The sequence below is a fragment of the Eurytemora carolleeae genome, unplaced genomic scaffold (assembly GCF_000591075.1).
Source record: "Eurytemora carolleeae unplaced genomic scaffold, Eaff_2.0 scaffold41, whole genome shotgun sequence".
NCBI classification, from domain to species: Eukaryota; Metazoa; Arthropoda; class Copepoda; order Calanoida; family Temoridae; genus Eurytemora; species Eurytemora carolleeae.
Window position 1 is genome coordinate 85,399 of NW_019396234.1, and position 13,589 is coordinate 98,987.

Here is a 13,589-nt window from a genome sequence, read left to right on the forward strand (position 1 = left end):
AATGAAATATTTAACATTTTTGTTGAATTGTCATGAATGGATTTAATAAGGAATTAATATTGAAAGTTTTACACAATCTCTACTGCGGGGCCCCATTAGATTTTCTCCTCTGGAATCAAGTTTAAGATTTTTATCAGAAGACCTAAAACCACATTCCTCCATGTCTGTAAAACCTGATCTATAAAACAAGCCTCCAATTCCTCGAATATTCTTGAGAAAACAAGAAAATCTATTAATCTGAAAATAAATAAACTCTTCAACAAAACATTGGTTACAATTTCTTTTAACAATTAACAAATAAAAAACATCGGGGAATTATATGATAAAAGTAATTTTTAATTTTACAAAATGAGAAATTAACAAACACATTAGTTATCTTTTTTTTAAAATCAATTCACAATTCAAAGATTATTCATGTTTTAACACTAAGATTTAGATATTAACAAAAAGGTCTCGACTACATCATATTTCATATTTATTTAATAAAAGAAAAAGACCATCTTCTCTCTAGATAAAGAGAATTCAAGATTATCTTCTCTCTAAATTAAGAGAGTTTAAGATTATCTTCTCTCTAGATAAAGAGAGTTTTATCTTCTCTCTAGATGAAGAGCTTTCAAGATTATCTTCTCTATCAAGATAAAAAGAGTTCAAGATTATCTTCTCTATCAAGATAAAAAGAGTTCAAGATTATCTTCTCTATCAAGATAAAAAGAGTTCAAGATTATCTTCTCTATCAAGATAAAAAGAGTTCAAGATTATCTTCTCTATCAAGATAAAAAGAGTTCAAGATTATCTTCTCTATCAAGATAAAAAGAGTTCAGGATTAGCTTCTCTCTCTAGATAAAGGGAATACCAGATTATCTTCTCTCTAGATGGAGAGAGTTCAATCCTCCCTGATTCCTTGACAATCCAACCCTAGAAATAGAACATGCATAAAAATATAACAAAGCTGTACCCCGGTCTCTAGAAGTCGTTCTAGAACCCCATTCCCTCCTTCTGAAAAAGAGCAACCTCCCAAGATTATTGAGATACTAAGATACTCATTACTCACGAAAGAATCAAGAAATAACCTTAATTTTTGTTATCAAAGTTTCAGAAACCCGAAGATTGAAATAACAGAAATATTTAACTAACCTAGGCGGTCGGTTGAGGAGTTGCATAGGGTTTACTATCAAATTCCTCTCTACAATCTTCTCTTGATTTTTCACATATTCCTGGGACGGATAAAGCTCTGGGGTTTGCACTGATGGGTTCTGCTCAATTTGGCTTCTTATAGGATAAATTCGTCCCATGTCATCTTTGTCTCTGTTTAGAGTTTTTGGGATTTCTAAACAATTCTTTCCCTCAATATGAGGTGTGTTTTCAAAGATTTTAGTAGATTCCGAGGCCAAGGTTTCTTTCATAAACTGTTCTAATTCGTCTAGTTTAGTTTTTGCTGTTTTGGTTGAACCCAGACAAGTTTCTCCAGAGATTTGGACTCCGGAGCTACCAGAACTTAAAACCAAGAGTTCTTCAGATTTTGAGTCGACGCCAGAGGTTTCCAAACTGGCAGAGGATACTGGAGCTTCTTGCACAATCTGATTTCCAGCAACTTGAATATCATGGTTACCAGCATTGTTTCCTGTACCTTCAACACCATGGTTTCCAGTGTCTTTAATATTATGGTTTCCAGCATATCCAAGATTATGGTTTCCAGCATATCCAAGATTATGGTTTCCAGCATATCCAAGATTATGGTTTCCAGTATCTTCATTGGCATGGCTTACATCATTAAAAACATTACTACTTTTATCTAGTCTTGGAGGGTGGCTGCGTTGAGCATTTATCTCAAACTCTGATTCAAGGATTTCAGCTTCCAGGAGAATTTTACTTAATCCGTTGCTATCTGTCTTCATTGAAATCCTGTCCTGTAGATCATGCTTACTCCGTCCTGGTTGACAAGAATTGTTCTCACTCCGGTCAGGTTGATACAAACTGTCCTCAATCCGTCCTGTCTGATTAAACTTTTCCTTTTTCCGCTCTAGATGATTGTGGCTTCTCTGCAATTGATAACACTCGTCCTCAACCTTGGCTGGTTGATTGTAACTGTTCTTACTCCGCCCTGTTGGATAAAACTTGTCCTTATACTTACTTTGTCCTAAAAATTATGAATCTATGAAGAAAAATGGTAACAGCACATTGTCATGAAACGATCTTTAAGGTTGACCTCGCGTAACTAAAAAGCAACTCCAAAAAATGGAAAAATGGAAAAAAAAATATTGGAAAATGTCAAAATGGGCTCAAGAAACTGATAGTCTGTAAGTGGTAAAATATGTTTAAACATTTTTCACATAGATTAAAACAAATCAAGTTTTAAAAATATCTACTTTAATATCACAACAATTATTTTTTTTACAATCAGGAAAGGATTTGAGTTTTTGCAACTAACCCTGAGTTTCTACTCCCTATATCTTTGACATAGATATTAGATATTTCGAACAATGAATTCTGATAGATCAAAAAAGTTGAGTTTGAATTATCAAAGGATCATCAGGTTGCAAAGATATAGGGATTAGAACATTTGAGTCTGTGGCAAAGACTCAATTCCTTACCTGGGACAGACACCTTGTTGGTTATAATTCATTTGAAAATGGTTTGCAACTTTCCTGACCAAAATAATAATTTTAATAAACATCTTTATTTATTTAGAGGCCGACCCTGTTATAATTTAGAGGATTAACCTTCTTTTATCCCATCAGCTGTAATATCTTGAACCAGTTTTCTCATTAGATCCCGACTGCAGTCAAAGGTTAGAGGGATCATGTTCTGGTTCTTGAACTTCTCTTCATCCTCATCTAGATCTCCGAACCCATCCTCATCCTCATCGTTGTCATCTCTGGATAAATCCTGGCATTCCGTATCTCTTTGCTTCAGAACTAAGCCAGATTTTTCTTCATCTTCATAAAAGGTTTTAAATGGATTGTTAATATAATTTATTGACTAGGTAAACCTATATTAGTCTCGAAAAGGTTTCTTGTGAGAATAGAAAAAAAATTGATATGAAACCTCTAAATATAGTTGTAATGATCATCATTAGCAAATTTTAAACTTTTTATGCCTGAGTAAAAACTTTCTTCCGGATACATGTGACGATCATTCATCTCCTGCAGTTCTCCCTTTTCGAATCCTAAACCAAGCTCCGAGATGGTTGGGACTACTCCAAACTCCGGGGACATAGTAGACATGTTTCGAATTATGGGGTTGAGCTTCTTTTTTACTCCTACATTGATTCCAGTGCTGGTATTTCTGTCTGGAACAATTCTTAATTCATTCTCAGCATCCTATTCAAAATAATAATTAAGTTCACCCTTAAAAAAACCTAAAATAGAATCCTCATATCTAATCTAATCTAATCTAATCTAATCTAATCTAATCTAATAATTGTTTGATAAATCTGTAAAGTGAATTTAGATTCTAATCAAACCTCGTTAAACGTCGCTTTCTCTCTGTGCTGAAAGATGGGTTTCTTATTCTCAATCCAAGTTTCAGGGATCTGTTCAGAACTCAGTTTAGTTTGTTTAGGTTCACTTTGCTCCGAGTAGGGTTGTTTAGTAGCAGCAGATCTTTTTCTATAGGTTTCATAAAATCATTTCTTATATTACCCAAGAATCCCAAAGTGGGAAAAATTGGAATATTGTAATACAATAAAAAAAATATTGTACAAGTTTGTAATAATCTTTTATAAAACCTTAAAAAAAGTGATTAGAAAATTTGAGTTAGAGGGAAAAACTCAGTTTCTTTCATAAAACGGAAAAACTGTTTTTTTAAATGAATAGTTTTTGTCCATGAAAATTTCTGTCTATAAAATGTCCCATTAACGGCAATACTATCCTACCATATATATTCAACATTCTACATAAATATTTCAACCTTGGAATATTTTTCCACAATATTATTCTCTACATCTGTTTGTGAAGTTTATTCTGAGTAAATATTTGCCTTGTATTGATTTTACAGTTCAGGTTCCATTAACCTCAACTACCTCGACAAAGGAACTGAGTTCTCGACACAAAATCTGATTTTTCAATCTCTATATCTTTGCAACCTGGTGTCGTAGACCTTTAATATTTCAAACTTAAGACCATTTGATCTAGCAGAATACATAAATTGAAATATCAAAGGTCTACGATATCCGGTTGCAAAGAAATAAAAATTTGAAAAAAGTTTGTGGCAAAAAAATCTGTTTGTTAATCTATGAAAGAGGCAAGAGCTCTGCTAAGATGTGAGAAAGAAGCAAGGAAAAGTTCATTTTTTGCGGAATTACTATTGCAACTTTGCAACCTTGTATCTTTCATAGTTTTTATTTTTAAACCCAAGAGTAAGAAAAGAATTTTTTTGACTGCATGTTAGGATTTTGACATCTTTTTCAATTAATTTTAAGTAGGAAAAATGTAAGAATTTTGATCTGAAATTAAATGAAAATTAGTTTGATGTGTCATTCGGAAATTTCTCTTTCAGATTTCTAATCCAACTTGGTTTCACAAATATGATTTGAACTGAAATACTAAAAAAAATTCATGATTTTATCCCTTTTTCTGGTTGAGTAGGACGGAGAGCAGTCCGAGGAAGAATCAGGAGTCAAGGCTCTCATCATCAATCCTTGAGTTTTCACGAAGTTAAAGTTAGGACTTGGCTCCGGTGTAAGACACAAGGTTGGAGTCTCCTCAAACTCAGATTCGTTCCCCGGAGAGAAGTCAGGTTCGTCCTGCACAAACATGCTCTTGAAATCCTGGGATGGTGGAAGGGACAGGAAGGGTGAGATCGGAGAATAGTTGGATTCAGAATCTGAACATTCAGTTTCATCTACATTATCCACTATAAATCCTTCTATCCCAGGAATAAGATCCTCCTTAGCTTCCTCCTCTTCATGAGAGTTGAAGTGAATATTATTGGTTGGCGCTTCTCTCTTCTTCATGGAACTATCCTCAAAAATCCTGACTCTCAAATCTTCTACTCAGATATGAATACTGAGTAAATAAAATATTTTTACCGACTCCATTTCTAAGTTATTTTTCATCGCTCATTCCCATAGTTCCGTAATTCAGACTGATTCCCTCAGAATTACGCTTATAATGCGATATTACAGGGTTAACCCACAATAGATAAGACTTGTTTCTCTCTTTCCCCATTCAGTAAATAAGCCAGAAAGACTTAACTTAACATTGGGATCGTCATATTTTAAGTTTCAGGTAGTCCTTTCAGTCTCGTTCTTTGTGGGTAACCCTGTATGATAAAACCTTTAAAAACGCAGTGCGTACAAGTTGGCGTCTTCGTTCAGTCTTATAAACTGGAAAATCCCCTGCCAAGTTTCTAATTTTAAGTCTGACCGAAGAAGACGATCATTCTGCATTAACTACAGTTAAATGTATTCGTAAAAAAAATTTAGAAAAGAATAATTTTGTGAGGGGAAATAAAAAATTTACAGAAAACTCGGCTGTGAAATTTTCTCTTTTAATATTTAATTCAAGGCCATTTGATCTATGCACCTCATAGAATAAGAAAAACTTGAGCATCATTTGAGTTCCAATCCCATTTTTCAAAGCTCCAAAAGTCAAGATTAAAAAATGATATGTCCAAATTTGAAAAAAAATGCAAACTACAGTATAAATTCCTTCGTCTAATTCATCCAAACAATCTTTATTTTTAGCAGGTTGTAAGTTTTCTCCAGACTCGTGTTCTTTTGCATATTCGAAAACTTTGATTGTTTCTGAAACTTTCTCAGTTTCATCTTCAACGAGTTCAGAAGATTCTAAAATTTCCGCAACTTCTTTAGGTAGCTCAGGCAACTTTTCTCCTTGTACATATTGTTGCATGTCATTCTGATGAAAAATCATGTCAGAAGTGCCTAGATCGACGTCGGACACTTTCAGGTTTAACTTCAGTTGCTCTCCAGACTCTTGTTCTTTCACCTCGTTATCCTCAACCCTCTTCTTGATATCTTCATCCTCGTCACCCTCAACCCTCTTCTTGATATCTTCATCCTCGTTACCCTCAACCCTCTTCTTGATATCTTCATCCTCGTTACCCTCAACCCTCTTCTTGACATCTTCATCCTCGTTACTCTCAACCCTCTTCTTGATATCTTCATCCAGGGACTTGATCTTCATGACCTCATTTTCTTTAATTGCCTTTTTTTGCCTCTTAAGATTCTTCTGAGTAGTATCATCTATTTCAATCTTCTTCTCTTGGCTCTTATGATTCTGGGGAAAATTCTTGACTTCTTCAATCTTTCTCTCTTGGCTCTTAAGATCCATTAGAAACATATCATCTAATTCAATCTTCTTCTCTTGGCTCTTAAGATCCATTAGAAACATATCATCTACTTCAATCTTCTCTTGGCTCTTAAGATTCTTGAGAAAATTTTCATTTTCTTCAATGTTCTTCTCTTGGCTCTGATGATCCTTTAAAAACTTCTTACTATCTTCAATTTTCTTCTCTTGGCTTCTTAGATAATTGCGCTCGTCCTTCTGTAAGGTCTTGTCCTCATTGTCCTCCATAAATATGTCCTCGTCTATCATCATGTCCTTCCTCAAAACCTCGTCCTCATCTGTTAGTACGTACTCTCCATCAAGGTTGGGAAAAAGGAAGTCAAGGTTACCCTCTAAGATTTCCTGAGCCGCTAAATATACCTCGTTTTCTTCCATTTTAGTTTATTTGTCTGAAACCTATTAAACAAACTGATATTTTATATGATCATGAAACAACAAAAACACATGAGTAAGTATAGGGCACAAATTTAAAAGAATCTAGATTAATAACACAAGAGCTGATAAGAACCTCATAATAAAGTAACAATAATAAAAAGTTTACAAGTACAGGTGACACGTGTTTTATCAATACATTACATAACCATTCAGCTAGTAGTTACTTAATATGTACCTGTACAGTGTACACTGCACTGTACATAAGGCATGTGTATAACTTCCCTAACCCTATACAGTGTACGGTGTGCAGCAATATATGAATCACAAAACTTAAAAAACTAGAATCTGTATTTTGTATGTTTAAGGCGAAGCCCCTAATGTGAAGTGGGAGGAGGATTAGAATATGTAACTTGAAACTTTATTCTCATAAATTAACTTCACAACACAAAGAAAAGTTTAAATTCACAAATATACAAGTACATTACAACTAGGATATGACAAGACAAAACAAATAAGAATACAACACAATGGACTAAAACAGTTGCAGTCTTTACATCTGCTACAAAAGAAAATCATATACTTGAAAGAAGTAAAAATCATGTTATGATAGTACAAAGAGAAGTATATTATGCTACTTGTTTGTGAATTATTTGTACAAGAAGGGGAAACATTTAAGACTAGAAACCTTGACGTTTCGTTCAAAGGGTAAATTAATCTATAACTTAAAAAGTTGGACTGAGAACTCAAAAATGCTTAGTCATGATCTATTTCATATTTATGTAGAATTAAGTTGTAGTAAAACTCGATTACGGAAGAACGAGATTCTGTTCTGCTGTTTTTTTTATTTTTTCTTTTCATAGGACGAGTTTAGGTCACTCTAAAGGACGAGTTTATATCCTTTTATCTTAGTAAAGGACGAAAATTTATTCATTTATCTTGATTACGGATGATAATTTGTCTCAAAAATAAGGAAGCTAATTTACTCCTTGCTCTTGGTAGAAGATTACTCATCCTTTCTTTTTTCTTTTCCCGGACGCAAGTTCATCTTTTAATAATATATAGAATACCACAGAAGATTCTGGAGCATTCTTTATGGATCAGAACTTAAGTATGATTGTTGGCTGAAAACTGTTTAACCGTATAATTTAGTGAACGACGACCTGATGGTTACCAGTCATCCTAAAGATGAAAGGATCCCTGTAAATATGAGGATATTTAGTTTTTTCTCATACGACATCTTTTCTGATATTTAGTTTATCTGTAGCAATATTACTCTAAAACTAAATTCAATGAGAAATAAATGAAGTTGCTGTGAAATCAAGCTTATTTTCTGTCTGAAAGAAGGGTACGTATTGGTTCAATAATTTTGGCAAGTTAGATCACTTCTAAAACTAAAAGCTAAACTTGTTATAATCCTTTCAACTATTAAACATTTGGAAAGTCATCTGTAAAATATTTAGTTTACAGATGAACTCAAATAAACATCAATATCTACGAAACGCAAAAAAAGGTTTCAAAAATTATCCTTAATGTTTCCAAATATCAAAATTTGTGATTTATAGTAGATTAAAAACTTGGATTTTCTACAGAAACTGTTTTTTACCCAAATAAAACCCACCGAGAATTCTTAAAGTAATTGTTAACGTTATTTTGAGTGACCCTTTAAATAAGTTATTACTGAATTCAGAAACGAGTATTTCACAGATTAAAAAATTACACTAAGCACAAAATGTCAACCTTCAGCTAAAATTTTAGGATATTTCAATCATCGATGCTTGTACAAAGGTTTTTAGGGTAGCATAATACATTATTTATGGCACTTTTTAGATAAATAGACACAGTGAAAATCATTTTAATTTTTAAAAATTAATTCCTGCCCNTACTGCTCAGGGTACATTATCCTTTAACTTTCCGTTCCCTTCTAGTGTACTGCTCAGGGTACATTATCCTTTAACTTCTCGTTCCCTTCTAGTGTACTGCTCAGGGTACATTATCCTTTAACTTCTCGGTCCCTTCTAGTGTACTGCTCAGGGTACATTTTCCTTTAACTTTCCGTTCCCTTCTAGTGTACTGCTCAGGGTACATTATCCTTTAACTTTCCGTTCCCTTCTAGTGTACTGCTCAGGGTACATTATCCTTTAACTTATCGTTCCCTTCTAGTGTACTGCTCAGGGTACATTATCCTTTAACTTTCCGTTACCTTCTAGTGTACTGCTCAGGGTACATTATCCTTTAACTTTCCGTTCCCATCTGTTTCCTATAGTGTACTGCTTAGAGTACATTTATCCCTCAAATTCCAGTTTCCTAGTGTACTTCACAGGGTACATTTATCCCTCAGCTCGCTGTTTCCTATAGTGTACTGCACAGGGTACATTTATCCCTCAGCTCCCTGTTTCCTATAGTGTACTGCACAGGGTACATTTATCCCTCGGCTTCCTGTTCATTTCCCGTGTACTGCTCAGGATACGCTAGACGCAGATAAACACTCCATCTTAGAAATCTCCTAAAAAATTGATTTGAATGAATGTTCTACGTAGTTTAACTGCTTCTCGCTATTCGCTATTAGCTACTTTTATGATTAAAAAAATGTTGTCTGGGGCCTGACGACCGAAATGTAAAATTAGGTTTTTGTCTTAAATAAAATCTTTTAAAGGTGACCTCAATGATTTGGAAGTAAAAGAAAAGGAAACCGCTGAAGGAAATACAATGAAAAAGCCTGAACAAGTTCTGCAGTCATCTCTTAAGTTTTATCCTTAGTGAAAAACCCTGTACATGAACAATGTACACTGTAACAATGTACACTGTACATACCTGTAGGCATCATTCTGAAGTAGACTCACAACTCGTCGCTGAGCAGTATCAAAAGTAGAAACATGAGGAGTTATCATTGCTAACTCAGTCACCTAAATAAAAACCTGGTATAAAGAAATTTAGTCAATGCAACAACCTCAAATTTTCTAGTCCCTTTATCTTTGCAACCTGATGGTGTAGACCTTTGATATTTCAAACTTAGATTATTTGTTTTTAACAGATTTCAGTTTGAAATATCTAAGTTAGAAAATAGGAGTTTGTGACACCGACTCAATTCCTTTAACATCAAAAACATTTAGTTTAAACACTCTTTGTTCTTCCCTTTATTTGAAGTATGTCGCAAAGTTGAACCATCAGTAATAAGTAATGTTTTAATTTTACCTTTTCCCACTGTCTAGTTTGTAGTGCAGTGATTGCGTTTTAACTTAATAAAGAATTTATTTTTCTAATCCTTATATCTACTAGTTTCAGTTACAACAAAATATTTATTATTCTAATATGATAAATATAATATAATATTGGGTTTCAAGATAACAGACGGACAAGTACACATTTTTGTATATTAACAACACAAGAATACACTTCTATATATTTACATATCACATCTATATATTTGCTTTGTTTGTTTTCGATAAATGTCCGAAAAAAATCTATGAAAGAGCAAATATTTAAAGTTAAAATCAAAGATGGACGGAAAGCGTACTGGAAGCCTAGCATATACATATATATACATACATCTATATATGTAAACTTTGTATAGTCTGGTGGTTTGTTTGTACGTTTGAATCTAAAAACGTCAAAACGGCAAAACCATTCCGGCCAAATTTTTTTGTAGGTCCTCACATGACCCCAGGGAAGGTTTATGGAATATGGATGGTCAGAATTTTAAAAATTTGCCTTAAAAAATTATCTATCAAAATCCACGACATTTCTTTTTGTTTGATGCTATTAGAGAAATGCAATAGTTAGAACTTAAAATGGAAAGTGGATGCGAAATGTCCTTGCAGGTCTAGTATAGATTAGTTTGCCTGTTTTCTTGAGTCAGTTTATTCGCATCCAATAAACAGATCGGACCAATTTTGTTTGTATTTTTTTTTGTGGTAACTCACATGACCTGACATGGATGCCGAGCAGAAATTAACAGTTTGGCATAAAAAAAGGTTGTTCACCCCTTAACAACACAAAAAATTATCAAAATCTTACATACTGTGCTCCAACTCGACCCAAAAGGTCGACCTTGTGTAACTTTAAATTTTTTTTAATGGTTTAGGGGTCAGAATCTTTTACATAAATCTGAACACACATGGGGGACCCAAGAAATGCCCCCAAAAATAGGCCAAATTTTTAAATGTTAAAAAATTAAGGGTCATCAACTATAGTTTTATATCAAAGAAGAGTTAATGACGAATATAAATATCTATTCCGTAATATGAATTTTTATTTTAGCAAAACGTGAATTAGCGGTAATATATAGTTTTAAAGCCAATATATGAAGTTAATAACCACAGGACTTCAGTCTTTGCCACAAACGCAGATTTTCCCTTTATCTTTTCAATCCAATATCGCAGATCTTATATATTTCAAACTATGAATTTTGTTACATAAAATTATCTGAGTTTGAAATATAAAAGTTATACGCCATCAGGTTGCAAAGATATAGGGATTAGAAAATTTGTGTTTGTGGCAAAAACTCAATTCCTTTTACGAATAATAAAGGAGGAAAATTGTTAATTGACAATTTCAAGAAATGAAACATAAACATAGCTAAGAATTAAGGAGAAAGAAGGTGGAATCTAAGATTTTAACAAATGAGTTGGTTGTTTAACAAAAGAAAAATATCAAGAAAAATTTCATGAGACTCCAGAATAACAACAATAAAAAGTGAAAGTGCGGATTACGATTTAAAAAACTTCTCTTAACTTCTTTATTAATTGTATTTTCAATTTTTACTTTATTTGAAATATTTTTATTACTCCCCAATTTGACTTTTACTCTCACATTGATTATTATTAATAATCTCCCATATCATGTTTTATTTTCTCAATTCATATTTAGATTTTCAAATAAATTAATAAAAATCGGCGATAACTTGAATTTTATAAGACTTATTGTAAAATTGAATTTCGATTACCCCAGTTATTTTTAGCTTATTTTGGGGGGTCGGAGAAACAAGATTTGTTGATTAAATAAATAATTTAGGCCATTTTTTAATTTAGAGCATTTTTGGGGTCATTTTTTGGTGCCCCCCAGTGTGTGTTCAAATTTGTGTGAAATCTGATTCTGACCCCCTTAACCATTTTAAAAGTTATGGTGAAGACAATTTTTAAGTCACACAAGGTCGACCTTTTGGGTCGATTTAGAGCACTGTGAAATTTAAAAAAATGCATGAAAAGTGAAAAAAAAGACGAGTGAACGTCTTGAGTGTACAAAACGAGTTTACAAGACGATTGTACAAAAAGAGTTTACAAGACGATTGTACAAAACAAGTTTACAAGACGAGTGTACAAGACGAGTGTACAAGAAGAGTTTACAAGACGAGTTTACAAGACGAGTTTACAAGACGAGTGTACAAGAATTGTACAAGACGAGTTTGTTTACAAGTCGAGTGTACAAGAAGTGTAGAAGACAAGGTACAAGACGAGTGTACTGTACAAGAAGTGTACAAGACAAAACAAATGTGTAAGGGAATCCAAGCATTGTAAGAGAGCAAAGAAAAAACCCTAAACACGTACAATTGAAGTCAATTCTGTTCTTAAATATCATAAAAATGTCTTAATTTTAAATTATTACCTTTCTAGAAAGAATATCCAGGTTGAGTTCATGATGAGCTCCAATAGCGATATATGTCCTGTAAATCTTCCATGCTTCACGTTCACGCTTTTTGGGTTGAGATTCTCTGTATCTCTCCACACGGAGAACAAAGTCTAAATTTTCTTCTGCATACTCTTTCTGAAGAAATGCACGAAACAGCGCTGTTCCGTAAGATGATTGAAGAAGTTTGTCCAAGGATGAATCCCATGATCTAGCTTCTAATGAGCTAGGCAGAAGATTACTACGTTTACCTATAAAACAGCAGTTAAACATATCCCCGCCATTTTCTACACACATCACGACAGTGGCATTCCAGTTCAACGTGGAAATATTCTAGTGTTTTATTATTTGTTCTTTATGAAGTTTTTTTTTTGAGGATATTCAGAACATTTCCTGGTTTATAGGATATTTAGAATATCTCATAGTTTCAGGAACTTTTAGAGGTTATCCTGGTTTCAAGGATATCCAGAATTTTTTCCTAGATATCCAAAAGTACTACTGGTTTCAAGGAGTTACATAATTTCCTGTTTTCAAGGATATTAAGAAATTCTCCTATTTTATTTCTCCTATTTTTAGAAGTTCTCCAAGTTTTAAGGATCTCCTGGTTTTAAGGATATTCCGAAATTCTCGAGGTTTCTAGGATATCAACAATTTCTTCAGAGTTCACGTGACTTGTATAGTTTTCTTTAATACCCTGAACAGGTCGTTCGCTGCAGAATGAACAGCATTTAATAGATAATATTTTCCTCTTTAACACTCACAACAGCTACAGCAAAATTATCTTGACAACCCTTCTCCTGGTGTGTAGTTGAACTGGATCAAAATAGGATATGTTAGACAAGACTAGAAGCCCTGAGATAACTAAAAGATAGAAACTTTGTAAGGTTTCTCTTCTCCACTTTTCTCTCTTCCTCCGATAATTATTCAATACACAGGGTGTAAATTTCACAAGAACTGGGATATCAATACAGGGTGTTATTAATAAATTAAAAAAACTACAACATTATTACTTAAATAATAAAATGTCCATGCTAATAAACAAAAAATGCTGTTAAGTGCACGGCAAATAAAAATGTGGGTGGGGGGCAAAATTCTACACCTGGCTTGCTAGAAAAAAGATGAACTGTTTTTAATTTTTTTTCAGTAGAAATTGCAAAAAATCAGATGGCAAATAAAACTCTACTTTCTGAAATTAGATTCTTACCAATAATTACGATGACTCTGAAAACCAAAATATTCATTATAAAATGCACAAATATTTTGTATACAACAGTTAAAGAAAAA

At 33.2% G+C, this 13,589-nt stretch overlaps 2 protein-coding genes across 3 annotated transcripts; both read right to left on the minus strand.

The window, feature by feature from the left end:
- Positions 1-313: 313 nt before the first annotated feature.
- On the minus strand, positions 314-8,553 carry LOC111698878 (uncharacterized). 2 transcript variants are annotated; one of them, XM_023469348.1, is made up of 8 exons: positions 8,401-8,553; positions 5,651-6,937; positions 4,569-4,989; positions 3,464-3,608; positions 3,098-3,320; positions 2,721-2,936; positions 1,135-2,137; positions 314-915 (listed from the first exon to the last, which is right to left on the minus strand). In XM_023469348.1, the coding sequence occupies exons 2-8, from the start codon at positions 6,681-6,683 to the stop codon at positions 858-860; spliced, it is 3,099 nt and encodes a 1,032-aa protein (XP_023325116.1). In that variant the 5' UTR covers positions 6,684-6,937; positions 8,401-8,553; the 3' UTR covers positions 314-857. The 2 variants fall into 2 exon arrangements, with proteins under 2 accessions (XP_023325116.1, XP_023325114.1); XM_023469346.1 differs by lacking the exon at positions 8,401-8,553 and having other exon boundaries at positions 5,651-8,178.
- A 20-nt stretch (positions 8,554-8,573) lies between these two features.
- Positions 8,574-13,586, minus strand: LOC111698887 (regulator of G-protein signaling 4). The gene is made up of 3 exons (XM_023469356.1): positions 12,285-13,586; positions 9,495-9,586; positions 8,574-9,186 (listed from the first exon to the last, which is right to left on the minus strand). Exons 1-3 carry the CDS (start codon positions 12,600-12,602, stop codon positions 9,105-9,107), a joined length of 492 nt encoding a protein of 163 aa, XP_023325124.1. The 5' UTR covers positions 12,603-13,586; the 3' UTR covers positions 8,574-9,104.
- Between the last annotated feature and the right edge of the window lie 3 nt (positions 13,587-13,589).

Bases quoted from the DNA above. Each gene is read 5' to 3' on its own strand.
- LOC111698878 (XM_023469348.1), bottom strand. From the start codon at position 6,683: ATGGAAGAAAACGAGGTATATTTAGCGGCTCAGGAAATCTTAGAGGGT. The intron at 4,990-5,650 runs GAATTTATACTG...ATATCTGAGTAG, and splicing joins TTTGGATGAATTAGACGAAG to AAGATTTGAGAGTCAGGATT. The intron at 2,138-2,720 runs GTTAATCCTCTA...CATAATTTTTAG, and splicing joins AGCTGATGGGATAAAAGAAG to GACAAAGTAAGTATAAGGAC.
- LOC111698887 (XM_023469356.1), bottom strand. From the start codon at position 12,602: ATGTGTGTAGAAAATGGCGGGGATATGTTTAACTGCTGTTTTATAGGT. The intron at 9,587-12,284 runs GTAATAATTTAA...GTTTTTATTTAG, and splicing joins TGGATATTCTTTCTAGAAAG to GTGACTGAGTTAGCAATGAT. The intron at 9,187-9,494 runs GTATGTACAGTG...TCAATTTTTTAG, and splicing joins CTTCAGAATGATGCCTACAG to GAGATTTCTAAGATGGAGTG.